Here is an 18,320-nt window from a genome sequence, read left to right on the forward strand (position 1 = left end):
GACTGAATGTCATTTTGAATACTTTGGGGATGCAGTTTTTATAATGGGGTCTTTTATGGGGTATTTCTAATATGAAGACCCTTCAAATCCACTTCAAACCTGAACTGGTCCCTGAAAAAAAGCGAGTTTCTAAATTTTGTGAAAAATTGGAAAATTGCTGCGGAACTTTGAAGCCCTCTGGTGTCTTCCAAAAGTAAAAACTCATAAATTTTATGATGTAAATATAAAGTAGACATATTGTATATGTGAATAAAAAAAAAAAAAATTATTTTGAATATCCATTTTCCTTACAAGCAGAGAGCTTCAAAGTTAGAAACATGCAAAATTTTCAAATTTTTCATCAAATTTGGGGATTTTTCACCAAGAAAGGATGCAAGTTACCACAAAATTTTACCACTAAGTTAAAGTAGAATATGTCACGAAAAAACAATCTCGGAATCACATTGATAACTAAAAGCATTCCGGAGTTATTAATGTTTAAAGTGACAGTGGTCAGAATTGCAAAAAATGGCTGAGTCCTTAAGGTGAAAAAGGGCTCAGTCCTTAAGGGGTTAAACGTATAAATTTTCCTGACTGTAGTTATGATTTTTTTTTTTTTCAGAAGTGCGACAAAATCAAACCTATATAAGTAGGGTATCATTTTAATCGTATGGACCTACAGAAGATAAGGTGTCATTTTTACCGAAAAATGTACTGCGTAGAAACAGAAACCCCCAAAAGTTACAAAATTGCATTTTTTCTTCGATTTTGTCACACAATTAATTTTTTTTCCATTTCGCTGTGGATTTTTTGGGTAAAATGACTGATGTCACTGCAAAGTAGTATCGGTGGCGCAAAAAAATAAGCCATAATATGGAATTTTATGTACAAAATTTAAAGCGTTATGATTTTTAGAAGGTGATGAGGAAAAAACAAAAATGCAAAAACAGAAAAACACTGAGCCCTTAAAGGGGTAGTCCAGTGGTGAAAAACTTATCCCCTATCCTAAGGATAGGGGATAAGTTTGAGATTGCGGGGGTCCGACCACTGGGGCCCCCTGCAATCTCTCTGTACGGGGGCCAGGCTCTCGGCCCAGATAGCGGGTGTCGACCCCCGCACGAAGTGGCGGCCAACATGCCCCTTCAATACATTTCAATGGCAGAGCTGGAGATTGCCGAAGGCAGCGCTTCGGCTCTGCCATAGAGTTGTATTGAGGGGGCGTGTCGGCCGCCACTTCGTGCAGAGGTCGACGCACACCCTTTCCGCAGGCTGTCGGGGCTCCGTACAGGAGATCGTGTGGGGCCCCAGCGGTCGGACCCCCCGCGATCTCAAACTTATTCCCTATCCTTAGGACAGGGGATAAGTTGCTCACCACTGGACTACTCCTTTAAGGGGTTAATGTAGTGTTTTTCCCAACAGTGTGTCCAGTTGTTGCAAAACTACAGGCTGCCCGGGCATGGAGACACATTGTTTAGAAAACACTGTTCTAATCCTTGAAAACCACATTCCATGTCACATGACCATAGCAACATGGGACCTGAAGCGGACCTGAGAGAGAACTTTTATGGCTGTACAGCTCTGACGTCAGCACATGAGATTGTAAACAAAGCGATCACGTGATCACTTGCCGCGCCAATATCGGTGTCAAACTGTGACGTGGCGGCTTCTGATTGGCTCCTCTGTAAGCGGATGTTTCATGTGTTTAGCCTACAGGGCGCTCTCACCTGCACGGTCTCCTTAGCGGGGATGCCCGGTTCCTTCCCCGGCAGTACCCAGCTCTCCTCCGGGCAGCACTCCGTCACACTCTCCGCTCTCCTCTTTGCCGAGACGGTGTTTTCCAGACTGGCGAACGGGTTCCTGCGCTTCACCGCCCCGCTGCCGCTTCTTTGTGGCCCCGGAGAGAAGGGACGGACCCCCGGTAACTTCTTAGCCGCCTCTCCCGGTGAGAACAGCGCCGTCCTGACTCCAGCCTCACTGCGGCTCCTCCGCCTGCTCAGCCGCAGAATCTCCGAGGGCTTCTTGAAGCTGGGGGAGTAACCGGGTAACATCTCTCCGGACATGGCGGCGGCGCTGAGATCCTCACACTAGCGGACGGTGGAGATTCTAATATGGCGCGCTTTGCTTGCTGACGTCAGGCTTCTAGACCCCGCCCACTTCAGCCCATAGGTTACAGCCCCCTGTCAAGACCACTGATCACCACTAGAGGCCGCTGCTGTCGCTCAACGAAGAGAACACGTCTGTATGCACTACACAATACCACCAGCAGATGTCGCTAAATGCTCAATTATAAAATAAAGGATAAGCCAAGGTATGCACTATACAATACCACCAGCAGATGTCGCTAAATGCTCAATTGTAAAGGATAAGTCAAGGTATGCACTACACAATACTACCAGCAGATGTCGCTAAATGCTCAATTATAAAATAAAGGATAAGTCAAGGTATGCACTACACAATACAACCAGCAGATGTCACTAAATACTCAGAATTATAAAATAAAGGATAAGCCAGGGTATACACTACACAATACAACCAGCAGATGTCGCTAAATGCTCAATTATAAAATTAAGGATAAGCCAAGGTATGCACTACACAATACCACCAGCAGATGTCACTAAATGCTCAATTATACACTACTACACAATACCACCAGCAGATGTCGCTAAATACTCAGAATTATAAAATAAAGGATAAGCCAGGGTATATACTACTCAATACAACCAGCAGATGTCGCTAAATACTCAGAATTATAAAATAAAGGATAAGCCAGGGTATACACTACACAATACAACCAGCAGATGTCGCTAAATGCTCAATTATAAAATTAAGGATAAGCCAAGGTATGCACTACACAATACCACCAGCAGATGTCACTAAATGCTCAATTATACACTACTACACAATACCACCAGCAGATGTCGCTAAATACTCAGAATTATAAAATAAAGGATAAGCCAGGGTATATACTACTCAATACAACCAGCAGATGTCGCTAAATACTCAGAATTATAAAATAAAGGATGTCAAGGTATGCACTACACAATACAACCAGCAGATGTCGCTAAATGCTGAGAATTTCAGTTTTTCCCAACCAGAGCGTCTCCAGCTGTTGTAAAACTACAACTCCCAGCATGCCCGGACAGCCTTCATCCGAGTCCATACTGGTTGCAAAACTGGTCTCCTGTGAGTACATACTGATTGCAAAACTACAACTATCATTAATCAGTACAACCTTCCACCTCCTATGGGTCTATACTAGTTACAAAACTACAACTCTCATTATGACATTACAACTCTCGGCCTCCTATCCATACTGATTGCAAAACAATAACTCCCATCATGCCCTGACAGCCTTTAGCCTCCTGAAGGTCCATACTAGCTGCAAAAACTACAACTCCCATCATGCTCTGACAGCCTTTGGCCTCCTATGAGTCCACACTGGTTGCAAATCTGGTCACCTATGGGTCCATACTGGTTGGTTGCAAAACTACAACTCCTATCATATCATGACAGCCTTCGGCCTCCTATAGGTCCATACTGATTTCAGAACTACAACTCCTATCATGTCATGACAGCCTTCGGCCTCCTATAGGTCCATACTGATTTCAGAACTACAACTCCTATTATTTCCCGACAGCCTTCTGCCTCCTATGGTTCCATACATATTGACCAACAGGTTTTGAATGGGTCCATAGTGGTTTCAAAACTATAACTCCCATCATTCCCTGATAGCCTTTGGTCTTCTATGGGTCCATACTTGTTTCAAAACCCGTCTCTTATGTGTCCATGGTGGTTGCAAACCTACAACTCCCATCATGTCCTCCCTTCAGCTTCCTATGGGTCTATATTAGTTGCAAAACTGGCCTTTTATGGGTTCATACTGGTTACAAAACTACAACTCCTATCATCAGCTGACACCTATGATGAAAAATGTAGTTTTGAAGCAGCTGGGGATCCGCAGGTTGGATAACACTGGTGTAGGTGATGGATGGGTGGGAGGAGGTTTATAGCAGATTACCCGCAATTATAACGATAAATATATGAATTATTGGTTGTTTTCAGGGATTGTGGGGTAACATCTATAATGACGCAGAGGTCGAAATGTCAAAAGGTGTTTGTTTTTTAATGACATTAACACTTTCATTAAACACACACACATATACATACAGTATATATCTCAACACTATACAAAAGGATATAGTATCATTGATCACAAACCAAATTATGGGCCCCCCTATGATCTTATTCCAGTGTTTTCCAACCAGGGTGCCTCCAGCTGTTGCAAAACTACAACTCCCAGCATGCCCGGACAGCCGTTGGCTGTCCGGGCATGCTGGGAGTTGTAGTTTTGCAACAGCTGGAGGCACCCTGGTTTGGGAACACTGCCCTATTCATCTTTCTCATAGCTGAACCACCAGACGCTTCTTCACTTCTTTCCTTTGGACCATTTCCATAAAGACTTTGGCTTCATACATCGGCACTTGTTCATCGAAATAAGGCCTAAAATACAAAAAAAAATACAAAAATAAACAAAAACAAATCAGGAGCAATACAGCCACTACATATACTGGGGCATATTCAGAAATTATAGCCCCTCACAGCAAAACAGAATGAGCCCCACTGAGTGTTCTGCTATATACTATTATTAAAGTTAGTATCCACCATTTTAAAGGGGTACTCCAGTGGAAAACTTTTTATTTTTTTTATTTTTAAATCAACTGGTGCCAGAAAGTTAAACAGATTTGTAAATGACTTCTATTAAAAAATCTTAATCCTTCCAGTACGTATTAGTTGCTGAATTCTACAGAGGAAATTCTTTTCTTTTTGGAACACAGAGCTCTCTGCTGACATCACGAGCACAGTGCTCTCTGCTGACATCTCTGTCCGTTTTAGGAACTGTCCAGAGCAGCATATGTTTGCTATGGGGATTTTCTCCTACTCTGGACAGTTCTTAAAGGGGTACTCCGGTGAAAACCTTTTTTCTTTTAAATCAACTGGTGGCAGAAAGTTAAACATATTTGTAAATGACTTCTATTAAAAAATCTTAATCCTTCCAGTACTTATTAGCTGCTGAATGCTACAGAGGAAATTCCTTTCTTTTTGGAACACTGATGACATCACGAGCACAGTGCTCTCTGCTGACATCTCTGTCCATTTTAGCAACCGTGCATAGCAGATGTATGCTAAGAGCAGCATGGTGGCGCAGTGGTTAGCACTGCTGCCTTGCAGTGCTGTGGACTTGGGTTCAAATCCCACTAAGGACAACAGTAAATAAAGCGTTATTATTATTATAATAATGTCAGCAGAGAGAACTGTGCTCGTGATGTCATCAGAGAGCATTCCAAAAAGAAAAGAATTTCCTCTGTAGTTTTCAGCACAGGACGGATTAAGATTTTTTAATAGAAGTAATTTACAAATATGTTTAACTTTCTGCCACCAGTTGATTTAAAAGAAAAAAGGTTTTCACCGGAGTACCCCTTTAAAATGGACAGAGTTGTCAGCAAAGAGCTCTGTAGTTATGATGTCAGCAGAGAGCTCTGTGTTCCAAACAGAAAATCATTTCCTCTGTAGTATCCAGCAGCCAATAAGTACTGGAAGAATTAAGATCTTTTAATAGAAGTCATTTACAAATCTGTTTAACTTTCTGGCACCAGTTGATTTAAAAAAAAAAAAAAAAAGTTTTCCACGGGAGTACCCCTTTAAGGGTGCATTCACACCAAGATTTCTTCAGATCCTCGGCAAGGATACGGCAGCGCTGGTTTTGAACTTTCCCTGCCGGCAGCCATATGAAGAAATTGCAGTGTGAATGTAGCCTTATTCAGGTTCAATTCTTCCCACCTCTTGGAGGAGATATATGCACATTATACAGCAGACATTATTAAAGGGGTACTCTGGTGGAAATTTTAAATCAACCGATGCCAGAAAGTTAAACAGATTTGTAAATTACTTCTATTACAAAAATCTCAATCCTTCCAGTACTTATCAGCTGCTGTATACTACAGAGGAAGTGGTGTAGGTCTTTTCAGTGTGACCACAGTGATCTCTGCTGACACCTCTGTCCATGTTAGGAACTGTCCGGAGAAGGATAGGTTTGCTATGGGGATTTTCTCCTGTTCTGGACAATTCCTGACACGGACAGAGGTGTCAGCAGAGAGCACTGTGGTCACACTGAAAAGACCTACACCACTTCCTCCGTAGTATACAGCAGATTTTACTACTACTTTTCTCTACGGGTATATTGGGTTACGTATTATGGAGTAATTGGACCTGCAAGGAAAATCATAGAGCTGTAGAGTCACAGCTATTCTGCTACTCACAGTTCCGTTGGTTTCTGGAGCCACAAGGAACAACCTGCTGCGTGCAGGGAGCCGGATGCAGCGAGACAGTGGCGTCTGACGTCACTGCCGATCACGTGAATGGGGCTTAAAGGGGTACTCCGGTGCTTAGACATCTTATCCCCTAAGGATAGGGGATAAGATGCTTGATCGCGGGGATCCCGCCGCTGGGGACCCCTGTGATCTTGCATGCCGCACCCCGTTATAATCAGTCCCCGTAGCGTGTTCGCTCCGGGTCTGATTACTGTCGATCACGGGGCGGTAGTGTTGTGACGTCACAGCTCCGCCCCCGTGTGACGTCACGCTCCACCCCCTCAATGCAAGCCTATGGGAGGGGGCGTGACTTGCCATTGCATTGGTGCTGTTGATGTAGAGCACTGTTTCCCAACCAGGGTGCCTCCAGCTGTTTCAAAACAACAACTCCCAGCATACCTGAACAGTCTTCGGCTGTCCAGACATGCTGGGAGTTGTAGTTTTGAAACAGCTGGAGGCACCCTGGTTGGGAAACAGTGCTGTAGAGGGAGTACCAGCAAGTCTTCTGCAGGAAATCATTGGAAAATTACCCAAAAAAAATATGGATGGCAAAAAAACCAGCCATTCTATTGCCCTGTCTAATGTATGTACATAAGACTACCTGGGACCATACTGGACAATGGGGAATATACTGAATTTACTTACTTGAATATTCCACCTCCCAGTTTGTCCATAACATCTTTCAGGATATGTGAGAATATAGTTAAGGAGGTATCCACTATATGTCCACAAATAACATGGCGGTGATCACTCATAGCTCCACCCAGAACCTTATATAAAAAGTATTTTTTCCCCATAATAATATAACAAAAAGAAATGTAAAGGCTTTGACTGTCACCTTCTTAAAAATTCTGCCATTTTTCAATCACCGTTGTTTCTCATTACACCTCGAATAAACATTGTCTCACAGCCTTCCCTGATTCCAGAACAACTATCCCATAGCTGCATTACTAGACAGACTTATTTCAACCTTATGAATAGGATAAGTCATGCAGTGCATAAAGGTATAACAGGGTTATTCCGGTATTAGAAAATTGTATTTAAAGGGGTTATCCAAGGAAAAACTTTTTTTTTTTAAATAAAAAAAAAAAAATAAAAAAAAATATATATATATATATATATATATATATATATATATATATATATATATATATATATATATATATATCTATCTATCTATCTCAACTGGCTCCAGAAAGTTAAACAGATTTGTAAATTACTTCTATTAAAAAAAAATCTTAATCCTTTCAGTACTTATGAGGTGCTGAAGTTGAGTTGTCCTTTTCTGTCTAAGTGCTCTCTGATGTCACCTGTCCAGAATAGAAGCAAATCCCCATAGCAAACCTCTTCTACTCTGTGCAGTTCCCGAGACAAGCAGAGATGTCGGCAGAGAGAGCACTGTTGCCAGACAGAAAAGAACAACTCAACTTCAGCAGCTGATAATTATTGGAAGGATTAAGATTATTTTTTATAGAAATAATTTACAAATCTGTTTAACTCTCTGGATCACAAACGATCCTGGCTTCAGCATGCTTTTGCATGATTTACCCCCTGTCAGGAAGTTGTGTAGTCCTCTTATTGTCAGTGTGGTGGTGTCTCAGCAGCTCCCCAGCTCCTCCTTTTCTCCAAAGTCAAGGCTACATGGTCTGATGTCTTAGGAGGCGTGACTGGATCTTGTCTTTGAGCTCTAAGGCTAGGTTCACACTACAGAATTTTCGAGTGCCCACTACGGAATTTCAGTGGCGGACGTTTTGACACTAAAATTCCGCCACCAAAAGAATGAACGTGTTTGTTCTTTAAAAGGAATCTGCTCTGCAGGCATTGTTGTCTATAGGGACGGCAATGTCCACACCCAGCCTAGCACCAACTGATTTCAGTCAGCGCTGGCCGCATTTGGAATCTCCGAATGGAAATTTTCCAGCCGGAAAGTCAGTGTGAACGTATCACCTCTGACCATCCCCTACTTCGCCATTGCCTTGTGATATACAGATATATTTATTGGGACAGACAGCAGACAGGAAATGAATACAGCAGGTGCTGCAACCTCACTGTGCGATAGTCTTCTATATTTTGAGATGTCCTGCAACAGCTTATGAAGGGGAACTGGCAGGAGTGCTGTGGGAGGGGAGTAGGTAGGGTGGCAGGACTGTAATGAAGAGCTGAGGAAAAGCAATGCATTCTGGGAATTGTAGTACTGTGCAATTGCTCAACCAGGAAGTACAGGACTAAGGCCCCCAAAACTAATGGATCTTTGGTGGTTTCAGATCTGGGGCATGCCGGTAAACAACACTACCTGATGTTAGAATACCCCTTTAAAGGGGTACTCCCGTGGAAAACTTTTTTTTTCTTTAAATCAACTGGTGCCAGAAAGTTAAACAAATTTGTAAATCACTTCTATTAAAAAATCTTAATCCTTCCAGTACTTTTTAGGAGCTGTATACTAAAGAGAAATCCTAAAAAGAAATGCATTTCCTCTGATGTCATGACCACAGTGCTCTCTGCTGACCTCTGCTGTCCATTTTTAGGAACTGTCCAGAGTAGGAGAAAATCCCCATAGCAAACATATGCTGCTCCTAAAATGGACAGCAGAGGTCAGCAGAGAGCACTGTGGTCATGACATCAGAGGAAATGCATTTCTTTTTTGGATTTCTCTTTAGTATACAGTCTTTCTGGCACCAGTTGATAAAAAAAAAAAATAATAAAAAAAATTCCACGGGAGTACCCCTTTAAAGGGTTATGTAGTTTTGCAAAAATGTATCTGGTATTGCAAAAATAAGAACCTAAATCCCCCCTCCTCGGATAAGCTTACACCCTGCAATAACCCAGACCCACTACTATACTTTATCTACTGACCCACCTGCAGTACCCCCTGCTCTTCTATGGCAGCGGGTCTCTCAGAACGCTCATGTTTATTGTGCTGGCTTGTAGTGACTGGATCAGAAGCATTATCCTGAGCATATCGATCAGTGTTTCCCAACCAGGGTGCCTCCAGCTGTTGCAAAACTACAACTCCCAGCATGCCCGGACAGCCAAAGGCTGTCCGGGCATGCTGGGAGTTGTAGTTTTGCAACAGCTGGAGGCACCCTGGTTTGGAAACCCCGATATGGATGTTGGCATTGTTGAGTGTAAAGGATATGAAGATATTTTCCTTGATGAGAACTTGACAGGTTCCAGGTTTCCTCGTTGAGATACGACAGTGACGCACTCTTAAGGAAGAGAATATTGCTGTCCGGCGGGTCAAGCTGCAACCGAATGGAAAAAATGGTTATAATTATATGATGTGATTTACCATGAAGTTCCAAGACTTTGATGCAAAATGCGTATGAGGGCCACATACCATGTAAAATATAGTTTGCTTGTCATGTGGCAGAGGGGTCTTCGTAATACAGAAAGAACACAAAGAAAAGCAATGCAGTGGCTCTCTCCCATTAAAATGGTGTTTCCACACCAGTGTGTCTCCAGCTGTTTCAAAACTACAACTTCCAGCATGCTCTGACAGCCTTTGGCTGTACCCTCAATGCCAATGTCTAATGCCTGAGGGAGGCCAAAAGCCTCATAAGGAGAAATCAGTTTTCTAAATGGTACATGAAGGGTGGGGGCCTGAAGTCAGTTCCCAGCAGCTGGCGGCGACCACCATCTGTAATATACAGCCGACAACCTCCACATAGCTCCTCATCGCACTTCCAATGTACATATATGTGGGAATGTGAGAAGAGTCTAAAGAGAATCTGTAAGCTGTTGTAACGGTATTACCATAACGGCTGAGTAGTGTGAACAATGACTGAACCGAACCAGGGAGCGAGGTCTAAGGTGCCGCTGGTTTTCACTAGAGCCCGCCGCAAAGCGGGATGGACTTGCAGCGGCAGGCGGCCCCCAGGTCGCTACCCCTGGTATGATCCGTCCACACAGGTTGCCCAGATGAAACTTGGCACAGATGGAATAGCGTAGTCAGGACGTAGCACAGGTCAGAAGGCAGGCGGCAAAGGAGCAAGGTCACAGGCACAAGCTCAGGAGGCACTAATATGGCAAATACAATGTAATGCTTTCTCTAAGGCACTAAGATCCGGCAACCATGCTAGGGAAGTGCCGGACTATGTAGAGTCCGCCCAGCAAGCCACCAATTATGGATGTACTGGCCCTTTAAATCTAGCAACGCCGGCGCGCGTGCCCTAAGGGAACGGGATGCGTGCATTGTCGAAGTGCAGAAGGATACAGGCCGGGGACAGGTGAGGAGATGCCCGGGACTCACATGCGGGTGCGTCCCGCATAGTGAGTCCCGGAGCCGGCGCAGGTACTAGATGGGGTGCGCTCACGGCCGGACAGGACGGCCGGAGTGTTGCCTCTAGCAATGCCCGGGACACGCGTGCGAGTGCGTCCCGCATCGCGAGTACCGGGACTAGCAATGACAGAGGAGAGGGAGCGCTACCCATATCAGCTGTATTTGCTGCCAGGAGCTGCAGACACCATTGGATAGACGTTAGGCCTCGTTCATATCACGATTAGTGCCTGCGAGGCATGGATACATGGGAATATGCGGACGTAATGACATTTCCCAACATATCAAAATTTTGTCTCACATTGAAAATCGATGCAAGTTGCCAAATCGCTTTATCATTTCTTAAAGGGGTACTCCACTGCTCAGCGTCGCATAGACTGGCATTGAGGGGGCGGGGCGTGATGTAATGAGGGGGTGGGGCTATGATGTCACAAGCTTCCAGCGCCGGCTCCAGCGTTTGGAACAATTTGTTCCAAACGCTGAGCAGCGGAGTATCCCTTTATGGGTCAAGGAGGCGGAGCTGAGCTGCTCATGTGCCACATTCTTGGTTGCACTCAGCTCCCAAACCCCTGCTTGACTGATGCACAGGGTTTTAATGAATCTGCCCCACTGTCTATACACAGTATAATGTAGATTTTATTTTATATATATTTATTTTTATTTTTTTATTTTTTTTTAAAGACAAATTATAAATAAATAAAACTTAATTTTTCTTCATTGTTCCTCTTCTTTGTTGTCATTCGTTATGCAATATAGAAAATAAAACTGCACAGTAAACACCTTTTTGTTACCTGTAGATATTGTTCTTTGGTTACCCAGTGGCCCCCGACAGCGAGGAGGGAAATTATTTCGTGTTTGTGAGGCAGAAGCTTCGGCTTCGTCACCGAGTCTTCAGTGTTGTATAAAACCGCTGCGAGAGAAAAAGATTTATATCCAATAAAGAGAATAATGATACAAGTTCACCCATTAGTCTAGCATTCATTTTTTCATCCACAAGACCTTGTTCACACTTGATGCCCTTGGACACTACACAATGGGAAGACTTCATGATAGTTAACAGCATCTTCACTGTGATCCCTGTGTGCGGGAGCAAAAACATGTCGGTCTAAACCAGTGGTCTCCAAACTGTGGACCTCCAGATGTTGCAAAACTACAACTCCCAGCATGCCCAGACAGCCAATGGCTGGCTGGGCATGCTGGGAGTTGTAGTTTTGCAACATCCAGAGGTTCACAGTTTGGAGACCCCCAGTCTAGTGTACAATGTCTATAATCTCTGCTTGCTGTCATTTAGTAAAAAAACATCTAGAGGATAAGAATCTGCCTGATGTGATGGTCGTGGTTAGAAACTATGCACCAGTATGTTCAGCCCCTAGAAGTAAATGAAAGTTTCAACTGAATGACAGCAAGCAGAGGTCTTGAAAATCACAAGGGATGGATATTGAAAATAAATTGAAAAAAAATTCCAAACTTTGCATAGTTCAATAGTACAAGCTATGTGCCGGACTTTAGGCAAATCCCTCTTCAGTTCTGTTGTGGCAACCTGTGCACTGCACCTGCGTGCACGCCCCTCCCCTCGTATAGGATCAAACAATAGGGATTTCTGGTACTTGTAGTAGAGATGAGTAGTGTGTCGGGTGGTGTAAACACACAGGGGGAGATTTATCAAAACCTGTCCAGAGAAAAGTTGCTAAGTTGCTGAGTTGCCCATAGCAACCAATCAAATCGCTTCTTTCATTTTTCACAGGCTTTATCAAAAATGAAAGACGCGATCTAATTGGTTGCTATGGGCAACTCAGCAATTTTTCCTCTGGACGGGTTTTGATAAATCTCCCCCACTGTTTTTCAATTTTATTGGAATAATGCACAAAATCACTGTGGATCGTAATTCAGATTCATTGGCAAAATTTTCATGGATGCCACATCGCATTAATTTTACACTCTAGTCTAATGTTTCTCAACCAAGGTGACTCCAGCTGTTGCAAAACCACAACTCCCAGCCTTTGGCTGTCTGGGCATGCAGGGAGTTATAGTTTTGCAACAGCTGGGGGCACCCTGGTTGGGAAACACAGCTCTAGTCAATAAGACTAAGGATCACAAAACACATACATACAAACAAATACATACTAAAATAAACAAAACGGCCTAAAAAAAATGAATAAAAAATATAAAATAAAAATAAAATCCACAAATTTCCATGTGAACATCTTTAGTTTTAAGGAATACAGATGGAGTACTACATTGGATATCACTAACCTCCAGCATCAAGGATAATGTCAAACCCCAGTCCTCCGGTCTCCTCCATGCCTTTCTCGGTCAGGTTAACATTGCTTTTGGACACATCTATAACACGAGCTGGAAACAAGAGGACACATCTGCTTAGTCTGGGTGGTATTCAACGCTTATATTAAATTTACAGAATTTAAAGGGGTACTCCGCCCCTAGACATCTTATCCCCTATCCAAAGGATAGGGGATAAGATGTCAGATCACGGGGGTCCCTCCACTGGGAACCCCTGCGATCTCTCCTGCAGCACCCTGTGTCATCTGCTGCACCGAGTGAACTTCGCTCTGTGCCTGATGACGGACGATACAGGGTCCGGAGTATCGTGAAGTCACGGCCCGCCCCCTCAATGCAAGTCTATGGGAGGGGGCGTGGTGAACATCACGCCCACTCCCATAGACTTGTATTGAGGGGGAGGGGCGTGACATCACGATACTCCGGCCCCTGTATCGCCCGTCATCAGCCACAGAGCGAAGTTCACTTCGTGCAGCAGATGACACAGGGTGCTGCAGAGATCGCAGGGGTTCCAATTGGCAGGACCCCCTCAATCAGAAATCTATCCTTTGGATAGGAGATAAGATGTCTAGGGGCGGAGTACCCCTTTAAGGCTATCAAAGTTCTCGGGTATAATGGACACAACGTCTGCTTTATCTGCAGGTGTAGTTGCTTGTAGTTTATGCTTATTGATTGGTGTAATAGAAATAAGGTCCCAATTCACTGGCTTCCTGATGGGCTTATGTGTATACATAGAAGCCAATAATAACAAGCAGAGCTGCAGTTAAAAAAAGCATAGGGTAGGGACAGAGGAGCAGTAAATTACTTCTATTAAAAAATCTTAATCATAGTAACATAGTTCATAAGGTTGAAAAAAGACCAGAGTCCATCAAGTTTAACCTATAACCCTAATGAGTCCCTACTGAGTTGATCCAGAGGAAGGTAAAAAACCCTCATACTAGAGGTAACAATTCCTTCCCGACTTCAAATATGGCATCAGAATAAATCCCTGGATCAACCTTCTGTCCCTATAAATCTAATATACATAACCAGCGATGTTATTACTCTCCAGAAATGCATCCAGACCCTTTTAACCCCTTAAGGACACTGCCCTTTTTCGCAATTCTGACCACAGTCACTTTACGAATTGATAACGCGAAAACGCTTTTACCGAATATTCTGATTCTGAGATTGTTTTTTCGTGACATATTCTACTTTATTTTGGTGGTAAATTTTCGGCGTTAATTGCATCCTTTTTTGGTGAAAAATCCCAAAATTTCATGAAAATTTTGAAAATTTTGTATTTTTATAACTTTGAAGCTCTCTACTTGTAAGGAAAATGGATATTCCAAAATTTTTTTATTTTTCTTCACAAACACAATATGTCCACTTTATGTTGGCATCATAAAATGGACATACTTTTGCTTTTTGAAAAAATTAGGGCTTCAAAGTACAGCAGCAATTTTCAAAAATGTAATGAAAATTGCTAAATCTGAAGGGACAGATGTTACAGAACTACAACTCCCAGCATGCCTGGGCAGTCGAGGCATGCTGAGAGAGTTGTAGTTTGGCAACATCTGGAGGGCTACTGTTTGGGCACCACTGTAACAGTGGTCTCCAAACTGTGACCCTCCAGATGTTGCAAAACTACAACTCCCAGCATGCCCAGACAGCCTTTGCCACAGTAAAGATAGATTTACTTTCACTTTCAATTCCCCCCCCCCCCCCCTGTCGATTCCCTACCTGAGCAAAGATCCAGCAGGCTCCAGCGAAGATCCCAGGTCCCCAGGCATCTTCTCCTGCAGGTACGGCCTCCATCTTCTTCCCAGAGCCCCTCGACATCCAGGGGCGGGCAGAACGGGGGGTTGCCATGGCAACCCCCTGTCCTGCGCTGCCATTGGTCAGAACTCTGTTCTGAGTAATGGCAGGGGATAGGAGTAGATCGCAGCTTTGCGACCTCACTCCTATCCTTTAGGCTGATCGGGGCTGTTGCTGACAACTCCGATCAGCCCTATTTTCCGGGTGATCGGGTCACCAGAGACCCGATCAGCCCGGAATTGGAGAAAATCGCATGTCTGAATTGACATGCGATTTTCTCCGATCGCCGACATGGGGGGGGTCTCAGGACCCCCCTGGGCGACGTGCCAGGGTGCCTGCTGAATGATTTCAGCAGGCATCTGGCTCCGGTCCCCAACCGGCTAGCGGTGGGGACCGGATTTCCCAGGGGCGTATGGATACGCCCTCGGTCCTTAAGGACTCGGAATGCAGGGCGTATCCATATGCACTGCGTCCTGAAGAGGTTAAATTCTTTTACAGAGTTCACCATGACCACCTCCTCCGGGAGAGAATTCCACAGTCTCACTGCTCTTACAGTAAAGAACCCCCGTCTGTGCTGGTGTAGAAACCTTCTTTCCTCTAGACGTAGAGGATGCCCCCTTGTTATAGATACAGTCCTGGGTATAAATAGATCATGGGAGAGATCTCTGTACTGTCCCCTGATATATTTATACATAGTTGTTAGGTCTCCCCTAAGTCTTCTTTTTTCTAAACTAAATAACCCCAATTCTGATAATCTTTCTGGGTACTGTAGTCCTCCCATTCCCCGTATTACTCTGGTTGCCCGTCTTTGAACCCTCTCCAGCTCCTCTATATCTTTCTTGTACACTGGTGCCCAGTACTGTACACAGTATTCTATGTGTGGTCTGACCAGTACTGTACACAGTATTCTATGTGTGGTCTGACTAGTGATTTGTACAGCGGTAGACTTATTTCCTTGTCGTGGGCATCTATGCCCCTATTGATGCACCCTATGATTCTATTTGCCTTGGCAGAAGCTGCCCGACACTGGTCACTACAGCTAAATTTACTATTAACTAAGACTCCTTTTCCATGTCAGTCGTCACAAGTGTGCTCCCATTTAATACATAATCCCAGCCTGGATTTTTCTTCCCCATGTGCATTACCTTACATTTATCACTGTTGAACCTCATCTGCCACTTCCCAGCCCAAACCTCCAACCTATCCAGATCCATTTGTAACAGTGCACTGTCCTCTATTGTGTTTACCACTTTACAGAGTTTACTATCATCTGCAAAGATTGCTGCTTTACTATTCAACCCCCCTACAAGGTCATTAATAAATATATTAAATAGAACAGGACCCAAGACGGACCCCTGTGTTACCCCACTAGTAACAATCACCCAATAAGTACCATTAATAAATAACCCCCCTCTGTTTCCTATCACTGAGCCAGTTACTTACCCACTTACACACATTGTCCCCCAGCCCAATCCTTCTCATTTTATGCACCAACCTTTTATGTGGCACCGTATCAAATGCTTTGGAAAAATCCAGATACACAACATCCAGCAATTCCCCCTGGTCCAGTCTGGAGCTCACCTCCTCATAAAAGCTGATCAGGTTAGTTTGACAGGACTGATCCCTCATAAAGCCATGCTGATATGGGGTCATACATTTATTTTTATCAAGATACTCCAAAATAGAAAACCCTCAAACAATTTACATACAACAGAGGTTAAACTAACAGGTCTATAATTCCCGGGGTCACCTTTTGTTCCCTTTTTAAATATTGACACCACATTTGCCATGCCCAGTCCTGGGGAACAGTCCCTGTTACTATAGAGTCCATGAATATTAAAAATAGGGATCTGTCTATTACATTACTTAATTCCTTTAAAACACAGGGGTGAATGCCTTCTGGACCTGGCGATTTATCTATTTGTTTAAATCCTTCCAGCACTTATCAGCTGCTGTATACTACAGATGAAGTTGTGTAGTTATTTCTAGTCTGACCACAGTGCTCTCTGCTGACACCTCTGTCCGTGTCAGGAACTGTCTGTCCAGAGTAGAAGCAAATCCCCATAGCAAACCTCTCCTGCTCTGGACAGTTCCTGACATGGACAGAGGTGTCAGCAGAGAGCACTGTGGTCAGACTGGAAAGAACTACACAACTTCCTCTACTGGATTGGTGCTTTATTGTGCACAGTTATGCTCCCATCAGCATGTAGGCCCTAGTGCCCTATGGGGGCTATTTCGTCCCAAGAAAAAAATGCTACTATTATAAATGGGACATGGCGGTTTAAAAGTCTTGTTACAGAATGAGCATTAGAATACAGATGCTTCGAGTTACACCTCTACAGAGACAATATTTAATACACCACAGCCAAACACATTCAGGCGACCTAATGATAAAAAATTATATGTAGGGCTGGGTTCACACTGCGTTTGTGTTTGTGCTTAAAGGGGTACTCCGCCGCAAACATCTTATCTTTGGATAGGGGATAAGATGTCTGCGGCGGAGCACCCCCTTTAATGTATATTTTTATATGTTTATATACTCTTGAAAAGAAAAAAAATGGATATGTTAAACGGACGGCATAGACAGCGTATGTTTTATGCCATAGAACAGAATGTGTTTCCCATTGACTTGATTAAAAAAAAAAAGAATAAATAAAATATAATAAATAACAAATAAAAAAATTAATTCATTATTAATTAAAGCATTGACACGTAAACACAAAATGCAATGTGAACGTCTACCTATGAATAATACTTATATGCAGATGCAGCATATTTTTTTTTGTAAGGCTCGATAGGATCGAGAAATGTAACTAAACGTCAAAGGTCTACAAAACAAGCATGGTACTGCAAGATGCTTTTCTAAAGCAGTGTTTTCCAACCAGGGTGCCTCCAGCTGTTGCAAAACCACAACTCCCAGTATGCCCGGATTCTAAAGCAGTGTTTTCCAACCAGGGTGCCTCCTGCTGTTGCAAAACCACAACTCCCAGTATGCCCGGACAGCCGAAGGCTGTCCGGGCATGCTGGAAGTTGTAGTTTTGCAACAGCTGGAGGCACCCTGGTTGGAAAACTCTATTTTAGAGTAAGACTGCAACAAGCCTTACCTACAGGGGGCCTTATTTTATCCAAGTACTGTTTGTCCTCCTCGCTGTGTGCCGTTGTGACCACGGTGGCTCCTCTATGATGGGACAGCTGAATCGCCAGTGTGCCAAAAGGCTGTAGAAGAGAAGCAGAACAAAAAACAAACAAACAGTATTTATTCTGTAATGTAAGAATTATAAATTCTGGAAAAGAGGAGTAAAATTCTCCATGGCTTCTGGGCTTCCCTAGTTCCCATGTAGTAAATCTTTCTAGTATCCGTTCATATGTAGTGATAGAGCCATGAGTAGCCACCCCTAAAGGGAACCGTGATGGTAGCGGTAGTGTAGGGAAGGGTTTACCAACCAGTGTGCCTCCAGCTGTTGCAAAATTACAACTCCCAGCATGCCCCAACAGCAACAGCTGGAGACACCTTGGTTGGGTCCCCCCACCACCACCACTTTCCCAGGCTAGGATAAAACAACAAAGCAGCTGCCGAAGCCTCTTTTATTACAACTTTGCATTGT

At 43.7% G+C, this 18,320-nt stretch overlaps 1 protein-coding gene across 5 annotated transcripts in view; it reads right to left on the minus strand.

The window, feature by feature from the left end:
• Window positions 1–4,077: 4,077 nt before the first annotated feature.
• Window positions 4,078–18,320, minus strand: part of CRYZL1 (crystallin zeta like 1) — a 40,086-nt gene continuing 25,843 nt past the window's right edge. For 4 of the 5 annotated variants that reach the window (XM_056559565.1, XM_056559564.1, XM_056559569.1 and 1 more), the window contains exons 8-13: window positions 17,820–17,931; window positions 12,877–12,975; window positions 11,415–11,533; window positions 9,477–9,589; window positions 6,993–7,031; window positions 4,319–4,479 (exon numbers count right to left, since the gene is read on the minus strand). In XM_056559565.1, the coding sequence (XP_056415540.1) occupies window positions 4,380–4,479; window positions 6,993–7,031; window positions 9,477–9,589; window positions 11,415–11,533; window positions 12,877–12,975; window positions 17,820–17,931 (582 nt within the window). In that variant the 3' untranslated portion in view covers window positions 4,319–4,379. Of the gene's footprint in view, window positions 4,250–4,318; window positions 4,480–6,992; window positions 7,032–9,476; window positions 9,590–11,414; window positions 11,534–12,876; window positions 12,976–17,819; window positions 17,932–18,320 lie in introns of those variants that run through there. The other variant, XM_056559566.1, reaches the window with a different exon arrangement.

The sequence above is a fragment of the Hyla sarda genome, chromosome 2, assembly GCF_029499605.1.
Source record: "Hyla sarda isolate aHylSar1 chromosome 2, aHylSar1.hap1, whole genome shotgun sequence".
Taxonomy (NCBI): Eukaryota; Metazoa; Chordata; class Amphibia; order Anura; family Hylidae; genus Hyla; species Hyla sarda.